This window comes from Pseudorca crassidens, chromosome 20 (genome assembly GCF_039906515.1).
Source record: "Pseudorca crassidens isolate mPseCra1 chromosome 20, mPseCra1.hap1, whole genome shotgun sequence".
Taxonomy (NCBI): domain Eukaryota; kingdom Metazoa; phylum Chordata; class Mammalia; order Artiodactyla; family Delphinidae; genus Pseudorca; species Pseudorca crassidens.
In genome coordinates this window covers 17127110-17151901 of record NC_090315.1, presented here as the reverse complement: position 1 = coordinate 17151901, position 24792 = coordinate 17127110, and the positions used below count along the sequence as shown (strand labels likewise).

Sequence of the window (24792 nt, the reverse complement as noted above, 5' to 3'; positions counted from 1 at the left end):
CATATATATCTTTATAATGTTTGAAAAAGATGTTCGTAAAGATAATCTATTACTTTTCAAAAACAAAAACTAGTAAAGGGGTTTCTAAGATACTAAACCATGTACAGCTTTGCTTTTCAAGCCAGAATCTTTTTAAATGCCGTGTAGTTGTTACACATACCATATTTTAACACACAAGAGTCCCTCCAGGTTAACTGGCCTAACAGGCTTTTCTGCAGGCCCTGGAATGAAACTTCTCCCCCATCCCTGAGCACATATTTGACCACGTTGTAAACATGTCAAGGAAAGGGGGGATTTCATTCCAATCTACTTTTAAATTCAGGTGTGCCCTCAGGAGCAAGCTCACAGTGACCCAGCCCGTGACTTAGATTCTCTGAGAAAGGCAGAGAGGCAGTACTGGGTTCTCACCACACCTCCACCACACTCTGAGCCTCCATGTGCCCCTCTATAAAATGGGGTTCTAGCAGTCCCTACCGCATAGCTTAGGGTCCAATACATTCTAAGAGCTCAGGAACCCATAGACCTCTTTACTGTGAATCAGGAATTTTCTAAATTCCGTGCCATCAGAACCAAATGCAGAAATAAACTGCCGGTAAGGCTGCTACTGTGTCTGGTAAGCCCCAGTTTCAAAGGTTTGGGGCTCCACCGTCTCGATGTACCGTAGCCAGCTCATCGAAGTGACTCACATATCTGTGCTTTCAAAAGTCAAATCATACCTGAAAACGCTTGGTGCTTTCGCTGAGAGATGTTCAACCCATGGGCTCGGCATATGTTAGCGTTAATATAACGCTTTTTGCCTGAGGGTCCTTCAAGAACGTTTGTGGAGTTAGTGGAGATTGATACGCCTAAAATCAAATCTTTCCTTAAATGTCACACTGCAAAAGAATATTTAATGTCGTGGGAGAATACCTTTTTTCACTGTTAAGTGAAAAAAGAAGATTACAAAAAGGCATGCCAAGTATGATTGCTTTTCTGATAAAAATTCAAGTATGTTTGTGTTTGTGTTAAAGTTGTAAAACACAGTCTCCCAAAGGTTAGCCCTGGTTATCAAGGAAAAAGAGACACTTGAGGGGGATTTTTATTTCATTCCTTAGGCACTTTGGTATTTTCCAAATATTCTATGATGACTCTTGCTTTTGCCCTCCAATAAAAATAAATATTAAGAGAGCTCCTTTCTACTTACTAGACGGGATGCTGCCTAATTCATGACTTGTTGAATAAAACCAATTAGATCTTCAGATTTACTCAGTTGATTTTTCTTAACACTCCTACTCAGAGCTAGTTCTGATCATACAACCACAGCCTCCTGAAGACAGATACTCCTCTCTAGCCATCAATCTCACATTGGCTATTGCAATTTAACAATGGAGCTCAAACTTGCCTGGTGGAATGGGATGTGATCCAATTTCCAATAGACAGTTCCTGAAGCAAAAGAAGTGGGTGTCCCTCTGTAGGCCTTTCTGTTTCAAGTAAGATCCACATAAGTGACTGGCAAAGGAAACTTAAAGGCAGCTCACCACTGAGCAACTTCAGAGAGACCAGAGCTGGGAAAACCAGACACCTGCCCCACCCCATCTCCAGCGCCCACTGCAGACGACTACAAACAAGCTGCTCTTGATTTTTCACTTCTGGTAGTAACTGTATAAATAAAATAGATGAATAATAGAGAGATGGGTGGATGAACGGGTAATGATTGATAATCTTTTTAAAGAAGAAAAAAAATAAATATTAATAAAAACTTCACTGTAGGACATGAGATGTGTACTGAGAAAAGAATTACCTTGCTAAACATTTTCAGACTTTACCTGAGCTGTTAAAACAGGTCAGGCCTTGTCAGATACTGGGGTCTTGGAGTCAAGCTGGCCTCTGGGCAGCAGGTACGGGTCCTCCGCCTCTGTCCCACATCTGCCACTCCCTTCTCTGGCTTCATCTGGCCACATATTTGCTCAGCTGGAATGGCAGCGGTGCGGCCTGGCCAAGGCAGGCCTCGGCTGGCAGGACGGGTTTGTCTGCCCTGGCCTTTTCACCCAGAGGCCCACTCCTGTGGGTGAGAGAGGAGCAAAGAGCTGAGCGCCAGGCGAGTGAGGCTCCCAGGACCACCCAAGAGAGAGGCAACCATTCGATGGCTGTTCCTACTGCACCTCTAAAGGACCATGTCTGTCCAGAGCTGGATCCGGCCTCTAACCCTCCGTGGCTCCCCAGTGCCCTCAGCACAAAGTCCAGCTGCTCAGCCTGGCACTGAGGGGCCCTGTGGCCTTTTTCCTTGCTACTTCCCCAAGCCTATCTCTCCCTCCTGTCCCCCCTTTTATTTTTTTAAATTTTGGCTGTGCTGCACAGCTTGCGGGATCTTAGTTCCCCGAGCAGGGATCAAACCTGTGCCCCCTGCAGTGGAAGTGCATAGTCCTAACTGCTGGACCACCAGGGAATTTCACCCTCCTGTCCCATTGAACCAACCTCTCTTTCACCACTGGAGATCATAGAATGGAAAGAATAAACTAATGTATATTATAGCAATCAAGCAGGCACACACCTCTGACTACATACACTGTTGCTTACACTCCTTCCATGAGAGCAAGTTGACTTCTTCACTGAAATGTAAAACCCACACCCCTTTGACCCACCCGATTCCACCTCTGGGAATCTATCCTGCATATACACTCCCGAGAGTGTGCAAAGACCCATGTACAAGGGTAACAGAAAAACAATAACTGAGGAACAGCCTGAATCACATCAGAAGAGAACTAGTTATACAATTCATTTTCTCACACCATAGAATACTCTGCAGCTAAGTTTCAAGGGAGCTACATTTATATTTGCTGATATGAAATCATCTCCAAGATAGATTGTTCACTGAGAAAAATGCAACGTGCAAAACTGAATGTATGCTAGAGTGAAGTAAGTCAGAAAGAGAAAAACAAATATCGTATATTAACACATATACGTGGAACCTAGAAAAATGGTACAGCTGAACCAGTTTGCAGGGCAGAAATAGAGACACAGATGTAGAGAACAAACGTATGGACACCGAGGGGGGAAAGTGGCCGGGGGGACGGTGGGATGAATTGGGAGATTGGGATTGACATATATACACTAATATGTATAGATATTATGTAATTATAATTATGTAATTATAATATGTAATAGATAACTAATTGACATATATAGACTAATATGTATAGATATTATGTAATTATAATTATGTAATTATAATATGTAATAGATAACTAATAAGAACCTGCTGTATAAAAAATAAATAAAATTTAAAAATTAAACAAAGAAAAAACTGAACGTATGCTAAATGCAATGTGATGTCCTATGTTGGATCCTGAAAAGACAAGACATTAGTGGAAAAACTAGTGCAATCCAAATAATGTCTGGAGTTTAGTTAATAGTCCTGTACTAGTGTGAATTTCTTGGTTTCGAAAAACATATCATGGCTATGCCTCTAAATTCCATGTATCATTTAGCACAAGGTTAGGTCTTGTGAGTAGAGGGCGCTGGAGGGACACGGCAGAAGTTAGGGGTTCTCTCCAGATTCCGGTTCTTCCTTGTTGTTCCAACGGAGCTGTGACCAGCAGGTGGCTGGGGTTCTTCTCCACACTTTCCTAAGCCACCTTCATTAACCCAGCTAGGGACGCACCCCTTAACCCAAGTAAGAAACCTATTGAAAACAGGAAATAGAATCCTGATTTCTCACTGTCTTTTCAGATGGTCTTCAAATGGAAATAGAAAGATGAAAAACAGAGAAAATGGTCTTTTTGAAGAACCACTTCTAGGGCTGCTGGAAAAAATGATCAAAAGATCCTGGCATTTGATCCCTGGCACTAAAATTCATCTCATAAAAATGTATTCAGAAAATTGAGGGAACAGGTCTAGAAACTGAAGGGATTTTTCAGCTTTCAAGATGTATACCCAGAGCCAAAGCAAATATATTTGTTGCCTAGAAACCGCTCTAGCCCAGGGTATACTGGTTAATTTTGTTAACACGCCAAAACACAGTGACTTAAAATAATGATTAATTTTTAGCTGCTGATTCTGTGGGACCATTTGGGCTGAGCTCAGTCAGCCAGGCAGCTCTTCAGTTTTTCTCACCTGGGCGTACCCATGCAGCTGCAGTCAGCTATGGGGTGGCTGGGGGCTTGTTGGTCTAGGGTAGCCTCCCTCACGTGTGTGGCTGGCTGGAAGTTGCTGTAGGTAGCTGGGGTGAGGGCTCTGACTGGGCCATGTGTCTAAAGAGGCCAGCCCAAGCACATTCACGTGGTGGTGCTTGCAGGGTTCCCAACAGCAGCAAGAAAAGACAAGTCCCAAGGTGCGTAAGCAATTTTCAATGTTCTGCTTTTGCCACATGTGCTGTTGTCGCATTGGGTGAAGCAAGTCAGTGGTTAAGGCCAGACTGAGTATGGGAGGTGTGCAGAAGGGAGGAGAATTATGGAGGCTATTTTAACAATCTAACCAGGATGATGAAAAGGTGCCAGCAGTCCCCAGCAGAAGTATCAAATGCCTTTATTTGAGAGTATCCCACAGTTGTGATCTCCTCAAACAGCTTACAGTTCCCAGAAGGAAGCTAGATAGGAAATAGTTAATGCCAACAGTAGCCTGGACCTCGAGCCGTTCCTCCAGTAATCAAAGAGTTGTCCTGTGAATAAGTGCTTTTTCCAAATTTCAGATGTCACAGAAGTTTGAGACAATGTTTTGACTTAATTCATGTTTCAAAACCCAAGCAGGAGATCTATTAAAGACATCAAGTTTCCCTTAGATAGCTCTCAGATGGCCACCTCAGATGCCATGGGCACTGGAATGGAAATAAATAAAATATAAAAGGTAAAAAGCTGGGAATTCCCTGGCGGTCCAGTGGTTAGGACTCCACACTCTCACTGCCAAGGGCCTGGGTTCAATCCCTGGTTGGGGGACTAAGGTCCCACAAGCCGTGCAGTGTGGCAAAAAAAAAAAAAAAAAAAAAAGGTAAAAAGCCAAGAAAGTGGTCTTTCTGGAGTTCCACTTAGGTACTGTTGGACACACAATTAAAATAAGGTCCCTAGGGACTTCCCTGTGGCACAGTGGTTGAGAATCCGCCTGTCAATGCAGGGGACACGGGTTCGATCCCTGGTCCAGGAATATCCCACATGCCGTGGAACAACTAAGCCAGTGCGCCACAACTACTGATCCTGTGCTCTAGAGCCCACGAGCCACAATTACAGAGCCCACATGCCACCACTACTGAAGCCCGCGCATCTAGAGCCTGCGCTCAGCAACAAGAGAAGCCACCGCAATGAGAAGCCGGCACACCGCGGTGAAGAGTAGCCCCTGCTCGCCGCAACTAGAGAGAAGCCCACACACAGCAATGAAGACCCAACGTAGCCATAAATAAATAAAATTTAAAAAACAAAAAAGAAGAAGAAGGTCCCTAGTAGTCAAGTACCTCTTGTTGTATCTAAGATCAAATTGCCAAGGATGTCTCATCTCACCACTCCTTTTCAACATCATACTGGAAGTCCTAGCTAATGGAATAAGACAAGAAAAAGAAATAAAATGTACACAGATTGAGAAGGAAGAAATAAAACTGTCTTTGTTTGCAGATGACATAATTGTCTATGTAAAAAATCTAAAAGAATTGACAAAAAACCTCCTGGAACTAATAAGCAATTATAGCAAAGTTGCAGGATACAAAGTTAATATACGAAAGATCAACTTGCTAGTGCAAGCATTACATCTATTGATCACATCCCTGCCTGATGGCAACTGAGATACCGCCAGGACTTACAAAGGATTGGTCTAGAAATAACAGGTGCGATCACTGACATTTTTTGGAGATTTGCAATCATGAGCACAAGTGCTGTTCCTTATTAGACTTTCCTGACCTTCCTCAAGAAAGAGATTATCAATCAAATCAAAATAGATGAGTTTATTGTACATTTCCATGCCAAAGTACCAAATCTTTTATTCAGCAAAGGCAAATTTTCTGATCAGGAAGGAATGAGGTTAACAGACACCGTGAGCCACATCACATGCTTTTTACTTAATGATCAAGATATTTCATGGGTAAAAGCCCTATTTTGATCGTAGATACTTGTATTTCGAATGTTTACCATACTAATCCTCAAGCCGAGTATGTGCTAAAACCCCAGTCAATTTTAATCTTATAAAAACATTCTCTTAAAATGCAGGCACGTCTCAGAGATATTGCAGGTTCAGTTCCAGACCACCACAATAAAGTGAATATCGCAATAAAGCATGTCACCAGAATTTTTTGGTTTCCCAGTGTATATAAAAGTTATATTTACACTATACTGTCCTCTATTAAGCATACAATAGCATTATGTATAAAAATACAATATATATACCTTAATTTAAAAATACATTATTGCTAAAAAACGCTAACCATCACTTGAGCCTTCCGCGAGTTGTAATCTTTTTGCTGATGGGAGGGTGTTGCCTTGATGTTGACGGCTGCTGACTGATCAAAGTGGTAGTTGCTGAAGGTTGGAGTGACTGCGGCAATTTATTAAAATAAGACAATGAAATTTGCTGCATCAGTTGACTCTTCCTTTCACGAAGAATTTCTCTGTAGCAGGCAGTGCTGTTTAATAGCATTTTACCTACAGTAAAACTTCTTTCAAAATTGGAGCCAATCCTCTCAAACCTTGCTGCTGCTTTATCAACTAAGTTTATGTCATATTCTAAATCTTTGTCATTTCAACTATCTTCAGAGCATCTTCACCAGGAGCAGATTCCATCTCAAGAAACACTTTATTTGCTCATCCATAAGAAGCAACTCCTCATCCGTGAAAAGGTTATCATGACGTTGCTGCAGTTCAGTCACATTTTCAGGCTGCACTTCTAATTCTAGATCTCTTGCTATTTCCACCACATCTGCAGTTACTTCCTCCAATGAAGTCTTGAAACCCTCACAGTCACCCATAAGGGTTGGAATCAACTTCTTCCAAACTCCTGTTAATGTTGGTATTTTGACCTCGTCCCATGAATCACAATGTTCTTAATGGCATCTAGAACAGCAAATCCTTTCCAGAGGGTTTTCAGTTTACTTTGCCCAGAGCTATCAGAAGAATCACTATGTATGGAAGCATAGCCTTACAAAATATATTTCTTAAATAAGAAGACTTGAAAATCGAAATGTTACTTGGTCCATGGGCTGCAGAATGGATGTTGTGTTAACAGGCATAAAAACAACATTAATCTCACTGTACATCTCCATCAGAGCTCTTGGATGACCAGGTGCATTGTCAAAGAGCAGCAATATTTTGAAGAGAATGGTTTTTTCTGAAAGAGTAGGTCTCAACAGTGGGCTTAAAATATTCAGTAAACCATGTAAACAGATGTGCTGTCATCCAGCACATCTGTTTACAGCATCCATTTATAGAGCACAGGCTGAGTAGACTTAACAAAATTGTTAAGGGACCTCGTATTTTCAGAATGGTGAATGAGCACTGACTTCAACTTAAAGTCACCAGCTGCATTTGCTCCTAACAAGAGAGTCAGCCTGTCCTCTGAAGCTTTGAAGCCGGACATTGACTTCTTCTCTCTAGCTACGAAAGTCCTAGGTGGCATCTTCTTCTAACAGAAGGCTGTTTCATCTGCATTGAAAATCTCTTGTTTAGTGTAGCCACCTTCATGAATGACCTTAGCTGGATCTTCTGGATAACTTGCTGCAGCTTCTCCATCAGCACTTGCTGCTTCACCTCGCACTTTTATATTACGGAGAGGGCTTCACAAACTTCACAAACCGATCTCTGCTAGCTTTAAACTTTTTTTGCTGCAGTTTCCTCACCTCTCTCAGCCTTCACAGAATTGAAGAGAGTTAGGGATCTGCTCTGGACTAGGCTTTGGCTGAAGGGAATGTTGTGGCTGGTTTGATCTTCTGTCCAGACCACTAAAACTTTGTCCATATCAACAATAAGGCTGTTTCACTTTCTCATCATTCATGTGTTCACTGGAGTAGCCCTTTTAATTTCCTTCAAGAACTTTTCCTTTGCAGTGACAGCATGGCTATTTGGCACAAGAGGCCTAGTCTTTCTCACTAAGCTTCATGATTTCCAGCTTTTGATTTAAAATGACAGACATGTAATTCTTTCTTTTTTTTGGCCACGCAGCATGGCCTGTGGGATCTTAGTTCCCCCGCCAGGGATCGAACCCGGGCCCTCGGCAGTGAGAGTGCAGAATCCTAACCACTGGACCACCAGGGATTTCCCATGTGATTTTTTTCACTTGAACATGTAGAGGCCATTGTAGGGTTATTAATTGGCCTAATTTCAATATTGTTGTGTTTCAAGAAATAGGGAGGCCCTAGGAAAGGGAGAGAGAAGGGGGAATGGCTGATTAGTGGAGAAATTACACCAGTAATCCCACAACATTTATTGATTAAGTTTGCTGTCTTATACGGGTGCGGTTTTTGGCGCCCCAAAACAATTACAATAGTAACATCAAATATCACTGATCACAAATCACCATAAAATATAACAATGAAAAAGTTTGAAATATTGCAAGAATTACCAAAATATGCCACAGAAATATGAAGTGAACAAATGCTGTTGGAAAGATGGCACTGATAGACTTGCTCAACGTAGGGTTGCCACAAACCTTTGATTTGTAAAAAATGCAGTATCTGCGAAGCACAATAAAGCAAAGCACAATAAAATGAGGTATTCCTGTACTGTTAATGCTACTGATTGGTGCTAAAAACTTTTTTTTTAAGCATTTCACAAAATGTGTCATTTAAAAAGCATGCATTATCACTAGATAAAACCAACTATGTGTGTACCTTTCCTCCCTAATAAAGTGTGTTTGTATATTTCCCCCTCTCAAGAGATTTTTGTCCCAATTGCTTTCATTGTCAAGTAGAATGTGTTCAAGGAGAAAAATATTTAAAAGAAAAAGACTGAGGGAGTACTGATGAAATAAGAAAGGCAGAATGTTGATAGCTCTTGCATCTGGGTGATAAGTATTGTACATAGAGGTCCATCAAACCAGTCTCTGTTAAAAAAAAAAAAATAGACACTTCCTTCTGTGATTCTGCATGGTTCTTAGGAGAATGCCAGCACTCCTGGCAAGGCCAGGCCTTGCCAACTACACCAGGTCTCCCTCTCCCCTGCTTCCCCTGTACCTCCTTGCTCTGCTCTGAGACATTGGATTCTGGGCCATGTTTCCTCTCACCCCAGAGCTCTGGAACCTACTTTCCTACTGCCTGGAAGCCTCTCCTCGCTCCCTAGTCTGGTTAGTGAGCACTCATTTTTCAGACCTGAGTACAAGCATCACTTCCTCCAGGAAGTCTTTCTTGAAAACACTGGCCAGATGAGAGTTTTACTTTCTTAATCTATCTTGTGGTTTTCCTTCGGAGCATTTAGCACAATTTTAATTTTACTTGTAATTAATAACAATAGCCAACATTTAATGAGCACGTACTCAGTGCCAGGGGCTGTCCTAAGGACTTCAAGGGTATCTGCTCATTTGATTCTCTCAAGGCACAAAAAGTGGAAGAAACTTGCTGAACGTCACATAGTTGGTAAATGACAGAGGCAGGACCCAAACCGTCAGTGTGATTCCAGAGCTGACATCTTAACCATTCTGCTCTGCTCTCTCCACATGTTGTTAATAATATGCATCTCCCCTACCAGGCTGTTTAATCCCTCAGTGGTAGATATTTAGTGTTATAGACTGAATTGTCAATAAGTCCAAATTCCCCAGATTCATGTGTTGAAGACTTACCCTCAATGTAACTGTATTTGAAAACAGGGCCTTTAAGGAGGGAATTGAGTTAAATGAGGTCCTAAGAGCATGAAGCTAACCCAATAGGACCGATAAATAAGTTTGTATTGTTTAAGGACTGATGTCCTTCTGTCTTAGTCTGTTTGGGCTGCTGTAACAGAATACCAAAGACTGGGTAGATTATATATAACAGAAATTTATTGCTCACAGTTCTGGAAGCTGGGAAGTCCGAGATCAAGGCACTGGCAGGTTTGGTATCTGGTGAGGGCCCGCTTTCTGGTTTATAGATGGCTGTCTTCTCACTGTAAAATCACATGGGGCGAGGAAGCTCTCTCTGAAGCCTTTTATAAGGGCACTAATCCCATTCATAAGTGCTCCACCCTTAAGACCTAATTACCTCCCAAAGGCCCTATCTCCAAATATCCTCACATTGAGGATGAGGTTTCAACCTACGAATCTGGTGTAGTTGGGGGTGTGGGAGGGGGCGGCACAAACATTCAGTTTACGGTACCTTATCAGAAAAGGAAGAGACACCCGTAGTGTGCATGCACAGAAGAAAGGCCATATGAGGACACAGTGAGAAGGCAGCTACCTGCAAGCCAAGGAAAGAGGTCTCAGGAGAAATGAACCCAGCTGGCACCTTGATTTTGAACTTCCAGCCTCCAGAACTGTGAGAAATAAGTTTGTATTGTTTAAGCCACCCAGCCTTTGGTATTTTGTTACAGAAGCCCTAGCAGACTAATACATTCGGTCTCTTCTTGTTTGCCATTATATGTTTTGGACTAAGCACCATGCCTAGCACATAGTAGGTCCTCCAAAAATATACACTTAGGGGTCACCACCTTCTCTGAAAAGTCTTCCCTCACCCTTCTCCCTCCCCCAGCCCTGGCTTAAGTGCCCCTTCTGGGCTTTAGTTGCTACACTTACCACTTGGTTTTGGAAGGATATGTTTTAAGGTCTAATTCCTTTCTATAAGGTTAAATCTTTTAATCTAAAGATTTTGAAGGGGCTAAGTCTTCCCTGGGCTTGGCACAGATGGCATATGCTCTCAGAGTTTAATAAATATTTGAGTGAATGCAAGTCTTCTGACCCCTACACATGAGCCCTGGTTCAAGACGACCTGAGTTCTAAGCAACATCTCTAAATCCCTGTGCTTGGACATGGAGCCTCAGAAGTAATCATGGCGGACTTCCCTGGTGGTGCAGTGGTTAAGAATCCACCTGCCAGTGCAGGGGACACGGGTTCGAGCCCTGGCCTGGGAAGATCCCACATGCAGTGGAGCAACTAAGCCCGTGCGCCACAACTACTGAGCCTGCGCTCTAGAGCCCGCGAGCCACAACTATGAGCCCTTGTGCCACAACTACTGAAGCTCACACGCCTAGAGCCCATGTTCCACAACAAGAGAAGCTACCGCAATGAGAAGCCCGAGCACCACAACAAAGAGTAGCCCCCGCTCGCCACAACTAGAGAAAGCCCGCACGCAGCAACGAAGACCCAATGCAGCCAAATACAAATTTATTAATTAATTAATTATTTAAAAACAGTAATCATGGCTTTGGGTTTCTCCAGAAATCAAAGCTTGGGTAAAGTCCATTATGCTCTGAAAAGTACAGGGTCGTTTTGATGCCTGTTATGAGCACATGTGCAGTTGGGCTGAGCTCCTGAGTCTTAGTCATCTGCCTGGTTCCAGCTGGACTTCTTGCTGTACCTCAGACATATTAAGTTCACTCCTGTCTCAAGGCCTTTGCTCTTGCTACCTCTTCTGGGAACACACTTCCCCCAGACTTTCCCAGTGCAAATATCCAGCCTTAATTTTCAGTATCTACAGCAGAGTCAAGGCAAGTGATGTTGATTGCAAGGAAACAACTCAGTTTCAGAACACTGGAGAAGAGAAGAGATGCCACTGTTCTATTAGTTCATTTAAAATCCTCTTAACAGGGGCTTCCCTGGTGGCGCAGTGGTTGGGAGTCCGCCTGCCGATGCTAGGGGACACGGGTTCGTGCCCCGGTCTGGGAAGATCCCACATGCCGCGGAGCAGCTGGGCCCGTGAGCCATGGCCGCTGAGCCTGCACATCCGGAGCCTGTGCTCCACAAAGGGAGAGGCCACAGCAGTGGGAGGCCTGCGTACCGCAAAAAAAAAAAAAAATAATAAATAAAATCCTCTTGACAGTCCTGAGAGGTATTTATTATCATTATCCCCACATTACAGGTGAGGAAATTGAGGCCAAGAGAGGTTAAGTAACCGGCCAAAGGTCTCACAACTAGCAAGAAGCAAGGCCAGGACATGAATCCAGGCAGACTGGATCCAGTGTCCAGCTTCTTAACCACAAGGCTTCTCAACATATATTAAAGTGTAGTTAACATAGGGCCTGGCATGGGGTAGTTGTTCCATAAGCCATAGTTATTTCTCTACTCCTCTCAGACAGCTTACTCTTCAAATCTTACAGTCCAACCTCCAGAATGAAACCAACAACCGTTCTGACTCCATCCTGCCAGAACCCAGGGTCCCTCACTCCATCTTCTCATGCTTGTACACACTGGGTAGTAGCTGGAATTGAGGGTTCTCGAAGTTCCAATCCAGGCTCCACCATTCACTAGCTCTGTAAACATAGAAATGTTACATCCCGCCCTGGGTCTCAGTTTCCTCACCTGTAAATTGGGGACAATAACAACCCCTATATCCTAGAATTATTATAAGGATTCAGTGAGATGATACATGCAGAATGTTTTCCACCTAGCCTGGCTCATAAAAAGTGTACAATAAATTGTAGCAATTACGATTAAGGCTTCTCAATGAGAAGCCCCCAAAGGCTCTGAGGCTGTGAAATACGTTCCCAACCACCTTTAGGGCCAAAATTGGGACCAGATGACCTCATTGCTTGCAGACAAGGCTGGCTGGGTATGAGGACTTCTCACCTGACCCAATAACACAGGATCTACCAGACACATACTTCCTGGAGGTAATGTGGTTCAGGGAGTGATCTCTTGGGTCTGATAGGCCTGGGTCTGAATTCCAGCTTGGATTTCTCCTCAGCGCCTCAGTTTCTTCGTTTGTCAAATGGGAAGGGAGCAGTGTGAGGAGTGATTAAGAATGTGGGGTGTGGATTCAGCATATTAGGTATGATTCATCCTACTCCTTGCTCAGCCATGGACCAGCTATGTGAGCTGAGTGTCTTCACCTCCATGAGCCTCTGTTGTCTGTTCTAACGAGTGTTGTCATCATTCCTCTTCCTAGAGTGGCTACGAGGATTCCCCAGGACCATGTGTGCCCACACTCTGGACACTGTAGCTGTTAGGATGACAGGCGTTGTATATCAGTGGTTAGGAGCTTAGGCTCTGGAGTCAAACTGCAACAGGCCCAATTCAAATTCCGGCTCTGACAATTACTCCTGGTGAGATCTTAGGGAAATCAGGTTCTTCTGTCAGCCTCAATATACTCATCTGTGAAGTGAGAAAAATAACAGTAAACATCTGATACAGCTTATGAGGATTCAGTCAGAGGATGCATGTAAAACACTTAAAAGTGGCCTGGTTCGGTGTCAGTGGCCAAAAAGTGGCAAAGATATTATGATGCTGATTTTTAAAATATCTTTTTCTAGAATGCAAATGCATTTGCCCCAGAGTTGGAGGAGTTGAAAATATATGCTGAGTGCTGAGCCTTCAGGATGGGATTCAAGTCTAAAAGAAGAAAAACAAACAAGCAAAAAAACTCATTTATATGATGAAGTAAACCAAGGTCATGTGACCACATGAGACCCCATTCCACATCTATATAAGATCAATCCTACTTAATTGTAGTGTAGCTCGGATGTTGGACTCTCACCAGAACAATGTCGGCGTCCCAGCAATGCCCATACTCACTGAGACAAGTGACTTCACCTCTGACCCTCAGCGTTTAACCCGGCTAGTAATAGACTCCCTCACAGAGCTATTTAGAAGGATTCAGTGAGATGATGCACAAAGCGTAGTACATGGAAAGGGCTGTTGTTACTACTACAGCGCCCGTCTTTCCCCTGCTATTTGAAGGGTTATCTCCCTCGTGCCAGGCGCTCGCCTTAGGTGGTCTCGGTTCCCACTGTCCTAAGCTCCTCTAGTCGAGTCACGCCCTCCTCAGCGAGGCCCCTTCCAGCTCCTCCCCCCACCCCACTCTCCATCCCCATTTCCCCACTAGCCGTGGGGAAGGAGACGCCAGACAACAGTCGCCAGAACCCCGAAGCTGAACAGAAGCAAAGGGACAGAATTCTAAACGCCGCCCGAAACCATTGGGCTGGGCTCCCTCCTCCAGGTCCCCTGATCAATCAAAGGCGAAGAAGCAAGCCTCGGGACCAATCAGAAGTGGAAGCGGTGGAGCAATGCCCGCCTCCTTAAAGCGCCCTCGCGCCTGATTGGATGTGTCCAGGCTAAGCCACTTAGGAGTGGGGCCAGCTGATCGACGGTGCAATGGCAGCGGGGCCGGGGGAAGAAGGGAGGCAGTCGGCCAGCCACAGATTGGTACGGTGTGTCAGCACCAAAGCCCTGCCTAGTCAGAAAGCCCGCTGGCCGGGTTCTAACCCCGGGCCAGTTAATGGTGGGGCAGCGTAATGGGTCATTCTCTTTACGGTGTGGTGGGGGCTGGTACATGAAGTACGCAGTTAATCCTGACTCAGCAGACAGCTGGGGCGTCATCGTGTATTTGAAGCGCGAGCATCTAGGCCAATGAGGGGGGTCAAGGCACTGCCCTCTCTTGTGTCTTCTCTGTCCCCGCATACTTCCGGGTGAGGCAGGGTGCGTTCTGCAGCCAATTAATGGTGGTGCAAGGCAAGAGGCGGGAAAGGGGAGCTGCCCACTGGCACCCAAAGCCTGATGGCCTCCTATCCAATCCCAGTCACTTCTCCACAGATTGTAAGGGGTTGAGAGAAAGGTGAAAGGGTTTGCAACGAGGACTACACAGGATGGAAAGATAGAAACAAGAAAGCAGTGGTATCCCTGAGCACTTTCAGAGGGAGCCTCCAAAGCTATGCAGGTGAAGGAGGTTCAGGCCCCAGTCTCTTCATAAAGAGGGGGGGACAGAGCAATCTGCGCAGCCAGAAAGCATTGAGGACCGGCTGGTGGATGAGCTCTCAGCCTTAGAGGCCTGAAGCCTAAGTCCGCGGACCAATCAGATTTAAGGCCCTGTCCCTCCACAGCGCCAGCCAGGTGGGCGCGAGCTCGGCTCCGCAGCCAATCAGCGGAGGTCGCGAGGCAGAGTTGGGGACCCGGGGGCCGGGAGGGGGAGGGGCAGGGGGTGGTGCGGAGTGGAGCTGTCCTAGGTGCCTCCCAGGCTGTTGTGATCCCTCAGCCGGCGGGAGCCAGGAAAGAGGGTGTGGCCAGCACTGCGGCCAATCAGCGTCTGCCTCGGGATCCAGGGCGACCAGCGAGCTGTGCACGCGGCCCGGCCTCGAGCTCCGAGCCTCGCGCCGCTCCACTTTCTAACGGCTACTCGGGCTTGTGCCGCCCGGAGTGTATGTGAGGCGGAGTGAGGAGAGGAACAGGGCCTGAGTCGGTGAGTGCCATGGATTTTCTTTCTTTTCTTCGGGCTTGGGCCTGGCCCAGGCAAAGCTGAGGTATGGGGGCTTGAGTGGTCGCCCTGAGGATGAGGATCGGGAAGTGGGGGTGAGGGCGTTAGGCTTTGGGGACTCCCTCTGCCCTGGAGAGGCTGGAAGTGGGGCCTCCTGGGCACCGTTGGGCCCGGCTGGGCAGAGACCAGGCCGGCATGTCCCCGGGCCCTGAGACAGCCTGATTTGGAAGTGTGTTGTGGGGCAGGTGGAGGCCTTGGAGCTCTGTGTGGGGTCATTGGCCATGAGGTATGGCCTCTGACCTATGAGAGGTTGTCCGGGGTCTCTGGACTGAGACTGGATCTGGTGACTGGAGAGGTCTGTGACTCTCCAGAGGTTCTTGGGAGTCTTTGACCAAGAAATGAAACTAGTGAGAACTTGAGAGGTTTTCTGGAGTCTTTGGATCCAGCCTGGGCTGAGAGTGAGTGTTGATGAAGTCGAAAGCCCAATGGGAAGTTGTCAAGAGTCATTGCATCCTGGCTGTGATGGGAACATGTGGCTGCAAGACTTTTGGGGGACTCTAGCTTCTGGGTTGGGGTGCTTGTGTAAGATTTTCCAGGACTGGGTCCAGGCTGGACAACGTGGCCAGGAGATTAGCGCCGTGGTCTTCTGGAGGTTCCGGGGTGGGGAGGGTGTCTCTGAATCCCAGCAGGTTGTTTGCCCTCCATGAAGTATTATTGTTTTGTGGTGGCTCTAGATAGAACCAGGATTGAGTCGTGTCTTGGGCCTTTTAGTCCCTGTTCCCATTCTTCCGCAACCTGTTTCTGGTCATTCCCAGAAGACATCAGGTTCTAAGCATGGGGCAGCTGCTTGGAGAAGATGGACGTTGTACTGGAGCATAGGAGGTGTGTGAGATATCCTGCTCTTTAGGAAATCACCCAGGTTGTCTTTACTGAAGATCTTTTTATACTTATGAGGCAGGATGTTGATATCTAATTTCACTCCGCTGTTCAAGCTCTACCTGGTACTAAAGCTTTCAGGGTACTTTCATGTACACCCAGAGTTCTTAAACCAAGGGTGGAGGTGCATGGGGGGAGTCTATGAGTGGATTACAGGGTCTATGAGCTCCTGGGAATAATCCAAAAAACTGTATGTGTGTTGGCAGGGGGGGCGGTAAAAGCAGCCACAAGGATGAGGAGTGAAGCCTGTGCAAGGGTGAGTTTCAGAGCAGTCTGTGACTCTCTTGTCATTCACATGCAAAATGATATGAGAATCTACAATTTTCTGATGTAAAGAGTTGATTCCACGACTTACAATTTTAAAAAGCATAGTGACCCCCTGAGAGGTTAAGAACCACTACAATAAAGCAGGCTCCCATATTATTTATGGGGCTTAGGCAAGACTAGAAATGGAGATTTCCCCTCTTATCCCCACATCTGGTGTTGGCGCATACTTCAAGGTGTCTCACATACTAGCCTGCATGTCCAAGTTCCGTCTACGTGCCCCTCCCACCCAATCGGCCACACAATTACATCAATCACATAGCCCACTCGGAAGAGTATAGACCTGGGTCTGAGGCCAATGTAAACCCAGGAAGTGGGCTATTTGGGCCAGGAGGTCCAGGGTTCCGAGTTCCCAGAGCATGGTCTAGAATTGGGGGGCACAGGTTCCAGGGGGGGTACTTCCTAGATACCCTTGGACTCCTCAGCCCATGGGGAGGGACACAACTAGAGGTCAGAGTGGGGCCCTCTGTCTGGATTTGAGGCAATATGGATATTCAATACTGGTCTTGAAAATAGTCTCTATGAGGAAGTTGAGGGTCTCAGAAGAGTTAACCCCGTTAGTGCTGAAGAAAAAGGCAGTCCACTGTGAGGATGCAGTGGAACCTAAGTTGTTTTTACTTCTCATCTGGTTGTTTTGCCACTTAATCCACAAAAGGTGTGCTGTGATAGGGTCTCTATGACCTAGATTCAGCTCACCTGCCTATTACTATATCCAGATCTTGGGCTATGTAGAACATAGATTTAAGGGAAGAAAGAAACTCATTCATTCTGTGGTGTCTCTCCTCTGGTATGTGTTGGATGTACTTAACTGAAAAGATTTATGTAAGGTTTGGTTAATTGGTTTTAATCTATATAAAATGATGCAGGGAGTTTAACCACCTTAATTTGCCGAAAGTGATGTGTTCCTGGGAAGAGTGGAAAGTTCATAGAACTTTTCTGAATTGAATCTTGTTTAACCTGGCTTTTGGAGGTAACCAATACCTCAATACGTGAGACCAAGGGAGAATATTTTCATAAAACAAATAATCATCCCTCTAATTGGCATATTCTGATGGTTTAGTTTTAATTATAATATTTGAAGAGACTCTATACTTGTATTGCTGTGTTGACATTTTTACAGCAAGCTGGGTTGTGCCTGAAGGTCAAGTCTATCAGTAAGAATAAAAGATATCAGATTTCAAACTTTATTTAGTAATATGAATATTAGAAAGGACTGAGAGGCAAAAATCATATCTCCTTTTCCCACATTCTTTTCTTCCAATTATATCCCACCTAACCTCTCCCACCTACGGTACCCTCTCCCAGGATGCAGGCTTGTGTCCTCATGACCTGTGGTTTCCTGGCTCCACCCCAGAGAGACAACTGCAGGAGATCCCTACTGAGTCAGCCTGGGAAGTGGAAGGTGGGCAAGGTTTCTGAGGCTGGGGAGGAGAGTCCTTTCAAGAAGAGAAACACAACACTTCCCTGGTGGTCCAGTGGTTAGGACTCCGGGCTTCCAATGCAGGGGGCACGGGTTCGATCCCTGGTCAGGGAAGTTTTGCATGCCATGCAGCCAAAGAGAGAGAGAGAGAGAGAGAGAGAGAGAGAGAGAGAGAGAAAGAGTCAGCAGTGTCCCTACCTTTCCAAGTCAAAGTGCTATTTGCTTCTGCTTCTGCTATCACTGCTCAGTGCAAGGTGGTTTGGACTGTGCAGTCAAGAATGTCAAGAATGTAGGAAGGAAGAAGGGCTGCGGTGTAGAGGGCCCTAGAGATACCTCTAAGGAGGCAGTCTCTAAAGGGATATCCTTAGAAGGGGGTAGACACCAAGTGGGAGGAAAGATGGGGTTTCCCAATCTTGGGGGCTTTTGTTCACTGAATGGAGAGTCCCCTTGCCCCTTGCCATCACTTTTAGGTTTCCTGAGAGCCCGTTGGCACTCCCTGTCAACTGCATAAGAGGATGCTGCCCTTTGAGCACAGCCTCCAACTCTTTTGAACATCAGTGGGCAACCACCGGTAGGGGAGCCGAGTCATGGGCACATGATGTAGGCCTGGGAGGTGAGGGGACTCTACTCCACTGGGTGATGATGTAATCTTCCAGACCCCTATACCTACACTTGGGGTTTCTCCTTCATGGCTTTCCTCACTTATCCCATATCCTCAGGGAGTGTGTATTTCTGTATTGGAGGAAGGATGTTTCCCTCTGTATACCTACATGTCAGGGATTGGTGCATTTCTGTGTCCAAATCAAGCGTCTTTTATATGGGTATCTAATGAGTCCCTGGGTGTGGTGGTGTGAGGAGTTAGAAAGCTCAGAAATGGAAAATATTTAACGACCAGAGTAGCAAATGAATACAGCTTGCCCATTTGCATTTTCCCTTTCACTCTGACTCATCTTCCCCTCTCCCCACACTATTATTGCCCCTCCACTAGCCCCACCCATTGGCACACCCTGTCTGATCTAGGAGGGATTAACATCCGTTTGCACCCAAGCTAGAATGAGAGATAGAGGGAAGGCATATTAGGTCTGGAGAGAGAGTAGAAGGATGGTCTGAACATTCGGGGGTCCTGGAGCCAAAAGGTGAAACAGGAGTTTTAGAGACATAATATTTGAGTCTAGGAGGGGACCAGAATCTAAGAGAGAAGCCGAGGGGGAACCAGACTGTGTCTTGTCACCAGAGCAGCCCACCAGTGCCTGACTCGTTAACCTTCCAGTTATTTATTAGGCACATATCATAAGCGGTTTAGCAGCACTTGTTCTGTGAATGAAAATTCTATCACAGGACGAGGAATAATGAAATAGTAAGAAACAGAGAAAGAAATTTGAGTCTCTCAGAGCTCATCTTTTCCCCAGGTTAAGGAGTGCTAAAGTGTGAAAAGAGGGGAAATCTCTGAGGAACTTCACCCCCTGGGCAGGAAGTCAAAGAAACCTCGGAGTCCTGATTTCAGAGAAATGTCATTTGTCATCAACCCAAGAAAAGGAGTTTTTCTCTTCGAAGACCACCACAGGCCCTTCCTGGGGTTGCCCCCATCAGAGCCTGATGGGAGGATCTGAGTCACTCACACACCCAGTCCCCAGTGATGTCCCAGATGACAGGGGTCATTCCCACAGAGCAGTTGAGGCTTCCTAGTACCAAGTCAGAGAGAGGGAGGAGGAGGCATGCTTTTGGCCCTCCTTCACTCTCTCCTTAGAATGCAGATGTTTCAGTCCTTTTTACTTTTGAGGTAGTAGAAAGAGCTTCCAGCTGCTAGAGATCTACTGACACCTCTAAGAAACAGAACTAATACTATTTGAATGATGCTATGTACCGAGAAACCACTTTCACATACATCATGTCATTTCATCTTCACCCCACCTCCAAATGAGGTAAGCACAGGTTATCCCTATTTCATGGATGAGTTAACTGAGGCTCAGAGAGGTGACTTGCCCAAGGTGACTCAACTAGTAAATGGCAGAGATGAGACTCAAACGCAGGTCTGATTATCCCAAAGTTCTTATTGCTTTAGATACACTTCTTTGACTAGGGGTTCACAAATGAAATGAGACAGGAGGTTAGGAGGCAGAATGCCAGGGCTCTGGAGGGGAGAGTGGTCTCTCCTGGAGGAGTGAAGCACAGCCAGGGGTATAAAACCACACCCCTTGGAGGACTGTGGCAGACTGATACTTGGGACACCCAATGGATGACTGTGAGGTCAGGGGCGGGGCTAGCTCCAGGGTGGGGGTGCCCAGGAGCCCCAACAGCAGTTCAGAGCATGCGGTGTCCAGGAGGAAGCTACAACCGGTGAGTGGCTGCTTCTCCCCAGCTGAGACTTTCCTCCCACTACACCCCTCTTTCTGTCCACTTCCTGCCAGCCTGTAGCCCTCTCCGTGAAGTGTCCAACTAGTAATCCCCCCTCCTATGGGGTCCGTACTCATGGTGAGCCCACACCTAGGAATATGCCTGCTGGGCACTGCAACACTTAGGTGCGTCTCTTTATATCTGGGTTCCCAGTTTTCTTAAAAGCCAATGTGGTGGTTTTGATGTGTGATAAATTTCTGCCTTGTTCGGTTCTGTCCTTCTGTTCTTCACTTTTGGCTTATGAAAAACAAAATTGAACCGTCTCCTTATCCTAATCTTGAGAGGAAATAGCCTCTCCCTCTATAGTTCCCATTTCCCTTTCTCTGGCTTCCTCAAGGGTCAAAGCCTTCTCCAAAGTCTCTCCATCTTCAGATGAGGAGCCTTCTCTCCTGTGGCTTCTGACCTGCTCTCTTATCTCACTGCATGGGAGCCTTTGGTCTCTTCCAGTTCCTTCTCTGAGGATGGGTTCTAGAAGTTTCGTCCTCAGGGAGATGATTGATTGATGCCTTAGAGCCTGCCCTCCTGCAGTTACGACCCCTGTCTTGCTGCCCTTTCTTCCTCTCGGGACCCTCAGCTCCACATGATGGGCTTGCAGGGGGAGGACACACTAGCTTTCTAACCTCACCCATGAAGCCGTGTCTTGCTCCATCCCTAACTTCCAGGGCTGACTGGGTTTTGTGGTGATCTTCTTGTCTGGAATGAGGAGAGCCTGACCTACTCCGAGGTCTTTCCCTGCAGAGGAGCTTGGAGAAGCAGAAGTATCAGTGTTTGCTATCCTTTAAGTCAGACATTGCCAACTGGCAGGACCCATCTATACTAGCCTTAAATCCACTACTTGAGATAGTTCTTAGCTGTCTGGTCCTTGCTCTTTAAGTCCTGAATTTGGTCTAATTTCCATTCTCCCACCACCCCACCTCCACCCCTGGCCCCTGCTATGATTCTAGATAAGCTCAGGTCCTCTCTCGGGTCAGGTTATCTGTTCCATGCAGGACAGAGAGCTCTGATTCAGAACCAGCAATTCACTCTTTCTCCCCTCACCTCCACAGGCTTGAGAATATGCTGTTCCTGCCTCCCCTTTTCACCATGGACCCCACAGTGTGGCCCTTCTCTCAGAACCTCTGAGATTGGTACCCAGGCAAGGCACAATGCCCACGTCCCCAACAAGACTGCCTAGTCCCTATGGCTCTGATCGGCTGGTACGGCTAGCAGCCAGGCTCCGGCCAGCACTATGTGATACCCTGATCACAGTGGGGAGCCAGGAGTTCCCTGCCCACAGCCTGGTGCTGGCAGGTGTGAGCCAGCAACTGGGTCGCAGGGGTTGCTGGGCTCTGGTGAAAGGCATCAGCCCTTCCACCTTTGCCCAACTTCTGCACTTTGTTTATGGGGAGAGCCTAGAGCTGCAACCTGGGGAACTGGGGCCCCTTGAGGAGGCAGCCAGAGAGTTAGGGGTGCAGTCCCTGGAAGAGGCATGCATGAGGGCTCGAAGAGATACGGCCAGAGAAGAGCTGGGTCCAGGGCTGAAGGAACAACAGGAGGAGCCAGAGAAACCCACAAGGGATTCTATGAGAGGAGTGCGGGGCTTTGGAGAGAAGCAGAGACCACAGAAGTTTGTTAGAGCTGGTGGGAAAGAACAGGAGACGTTGCACAGGCACAGGCCACCAAGAGAGAGCCCTGAGATGGCAGAGGCAACTCTGGAGGAGCAAGGGGAGCAGATGAGACCAGAGGAGAAACTCAACCAATCCCCTGTTGGCCGCGGAGGAGTAGATGGGAAGCAAGAAGTGATCATGTGGGTGAGGGACAGTCCAGGGGGCTCTGAGGAAAGTCTGCGGGAGTTCCCTGGCCCCCTTCCCCCACCAGGTTCCCTCCAAACCGGCATCACCCCTAGGCCCTGGTGGGCTGAGGCCCCTTGGTTGGGGGAGGGCCAGCCTGCCCTGTGGAGCATCCTGCTGTTGCCGCCCAGATATGGCACTCCCTTCTCCCATAGCACCCCCATGACTGCAGCCCAGCAGGAGGTCTGGCCTCGGGACCAGAGGTGAGTTGAAGGGCCTATGGAAGACCTCCGGCTGGGAGGGAGTGGCTTAGGAGAGGCAGCAGTGAAGGGTGGAAGGGCACCACATCTCTTATCTCTACTATACATTTCCTGAGCTGGGGAAAGGACAAGAAGCTCCCACCACAGGGGAAACCCAAAGCCCAGCCCCTGAGGACTCATGACACCTCCCTCTCCAGAAAGGAATTGGCCAGGATCCCAGGTGTAGCCGAAGCTGTAACTCTTCCCCATCCCACTCCCAGGATCCCACTGTCCCTGAGCCTCCACAAAGGCCTCTGGAGCCAGAACCAGTTGGCCTCCTGCAGCCCCACCCCAGGTAAGCCCCTCATTGCCCTGCATGCACCCTGTAACATGTTCTCTCAGCTGGGGCTGAGGCTGGGGCTCCAGGAGTCCAGCCTGAGCAGAGCTCCTACTTCACTCTGCTCCCTTCAGGTTCCCTCCCCCAGGGCCCCACACAGCTCAGCCCTGGGGAGATGGAAGAGTCTGATCAGAGGCACACAGGTGAGTAGGGTGAGGGCACTTTTGCCTCAGCCCCACTGTAGCCCCTGATGTCTTGCCTGAGTGTTCCAGTGATCCGGCTCTGGGGTTCCCAGCCCTGCCCTCCTTTGCCTTTTGTCGCCACAGGTGAACTTGCAACCTGTGTGGGTCATGTGGGCACAGCAAGCCACCCATCTCACCAACACCCTCCCCCACCCCCTCCTGCTCGGTCTCGGCCCTATTCTTGTTCTGTCTGTGGAAAGAGGTTTTCACTCAAACATCAGATGGAGACGCACTACCGTGTCCACACAGGTATGGGCACCCTGCCCTGTGTGAATTGTCTACCTCCTTCCAAACTCCAGTGGGCCCGCTCCTAAGTCCCTCTCTGAGTGTCTGGCTCCCCCACAACGACCTTGCCCAATTGCCCCAATCTACCCCAGGCCAGCCTTCGCTCCTTTCCTCTTTCCTTCATGGGTCTTCCCCTCCACTTGCCCTAGGAGAGAAGCCCTTCTCCTGTAGCCTCTGTCCCCAGCGCTCCCGGGACTTCTCAGCCATGACCAAGCACCTGCGGACGCATGGGGCCGCACCCTACCGCTGCCCTCTGTGCCAGGCCGGCTGCCCCAGCCTGGCTTCCATGCAGACGCACATGCGCGGCCACTCGCCCAGCCAGCTCCCGCCGGGATGGACCATTCGCTCCACCTTCCTCTACTCCTCCTCCTCCTCCTCGAGGCCATCTCGGGCCTCGACCTCTCCTTGTAGGCCCCCTTCCTCAACCACCTGACAGGGTGTCAGTAGCTTCTTTGGCTTCAGCCAAGCGTACAGAATGAAAGATGGGCCGGCGGGCCTGCTAGGCTTCTGACCTCGCACCGCGGCTACGGCCGCCTAGCAAACTCTGCTCCAAGAAGCGTCGCAGCAAGGGCGCCAAGAGCCCTCTCCCAGATGACCGCGGGCCACAGAAACCTGGGCCAGCGAGCCCGTGTGGGGTGAGGGCAGTGAAGTGTGCACGAGTGAAGGTTAACTGTGCGGGGACTGGCGGTTCATCACCAAAATAAAGAGTTTCCTGTGCCCTCCTCTCGGGACCAGAAAGCCGAGTCCGGACTTTAGCCTGCGGGCGGGGGACAGCCTTGCCCCTAGTCCTGTAGCGGCCCCTGGTGGTTCATCGCGGCGGCCACCTCCTCCGTCTCCCGGGGCTCCCTCTCCTCCCCCAGAGGCAGAGGGCCGCGAGGACTCGGCGTCCAGGCCGACTTAGCAGCAAGCCCTGTGTGGGGAGGCTGTCAGAACCCAAGTTACCCGTCCCTTCCACAGCAAGCAACTGCGCGCGGAGTCTGAGTCTGGGCCTCCAGCCGGGGGCTCGAGAGGAACGCGTGCTCCGCCCTGCTTTCGGCCACCCTCCTCCTTTCCTAGCACACGAGCCGAAAGGCCGCAGCCTCTCCAGCATCCTCCCTCCAGGCTGTACGAAACGGCTGCCGGGTTTAGCTCCGAACTGAGACTAACCTTTTGCCGCCGCCCCTTACCCAGCCCACGCCTCCTGCAGTACCGAACTTCATTTTCCAGTGTCTCTGGTGTTCCCAGGGTCCGAGGCCCACCGCACTCTGGGAGTGGTAGTTCACACGGGCCGCTGGCCTCGACAAGAACAATGGGAGGAGTCTGGGTCAAGAACCACATCTCCCGGTGGCCCCGGAGATCGCTTTCTGGGTCGGGTCAGGACCCCGTGGTCCCAGCTCTCGCGGCCCTAGCTCGCCAGGAAGGAGCGAGGCGCTCGAACTACATTTCCCAGAGGGCCCTGCGCCTCATCCTCTCCCGCCGCGACGCGGGAGTCTATGCTCTTCAGATGCGGTCTAAGGGTGACGGCCGGCAGGTCTCGGACTCCCGCTCCCGTGGTGCCCCGCGCGCGGCCGGCCCAGCCCCCGGCTCCCGGCGACCCCGCGGCGGCGCTGG

General features: G+C 48.2%; 1 protein-coding gene and 1 long non-coding RNA gene across 3 annotated transcripts; one reads left to right on the top strand and one right to left on the bottom strand.

The window, feature by feature from the left end:
* Positions 1 to 11909: 11909 nt before the first annotated feature.
* LOC137215309 (uncharacterized) lies at positions 11910 to 24734 on the bottom strand. The gene is made up of 3 exons (XR_010939245.1): positions 24369 to 24734; positions 12900 to 13161; positions 11910 to 12320 (listed from the first exon to the last, which is right to left on the bottom strand). It is a non-coding gene; the product is annotated as an uncharacterized lncRNA (long non-coding RNA).
* ZBTB32 (zinc finger and BTB domain containing 32) lies at positions 16402 to 24407 on the top strand. Of its 2 annotated transcripts, none has more exons than XM_067720240.1 (5): positions 16402 to 22362; positions 22557 to 22693; positions 22810 to 22878; positions 23002 to 23166; positions 23352 to 24407. In XM_067720240.1, the coding sequence occupies exons 1-5, from the start codon at positions 21476 to 21478 to the stop codon at positions 23633 to 23635; spliced, it is 1542 nt and encodes a 513-aa protein (XP_067576341.1). In that variant the 5' UTR covers positions 16402 to 21475; the 3' UTR covers positions 23636 to 24407. The 2 variants fall into 2 exon arrangements, with proteins under 2 accessions (XP_067576341.1, XP_067576340.1); XM_067720239.1 differs by having other exon boundaries at positions 16404 to 22362; positions 22620 to 22693.
* Positions 24735 to 24792: the final 58 nt, after the last annotated feature.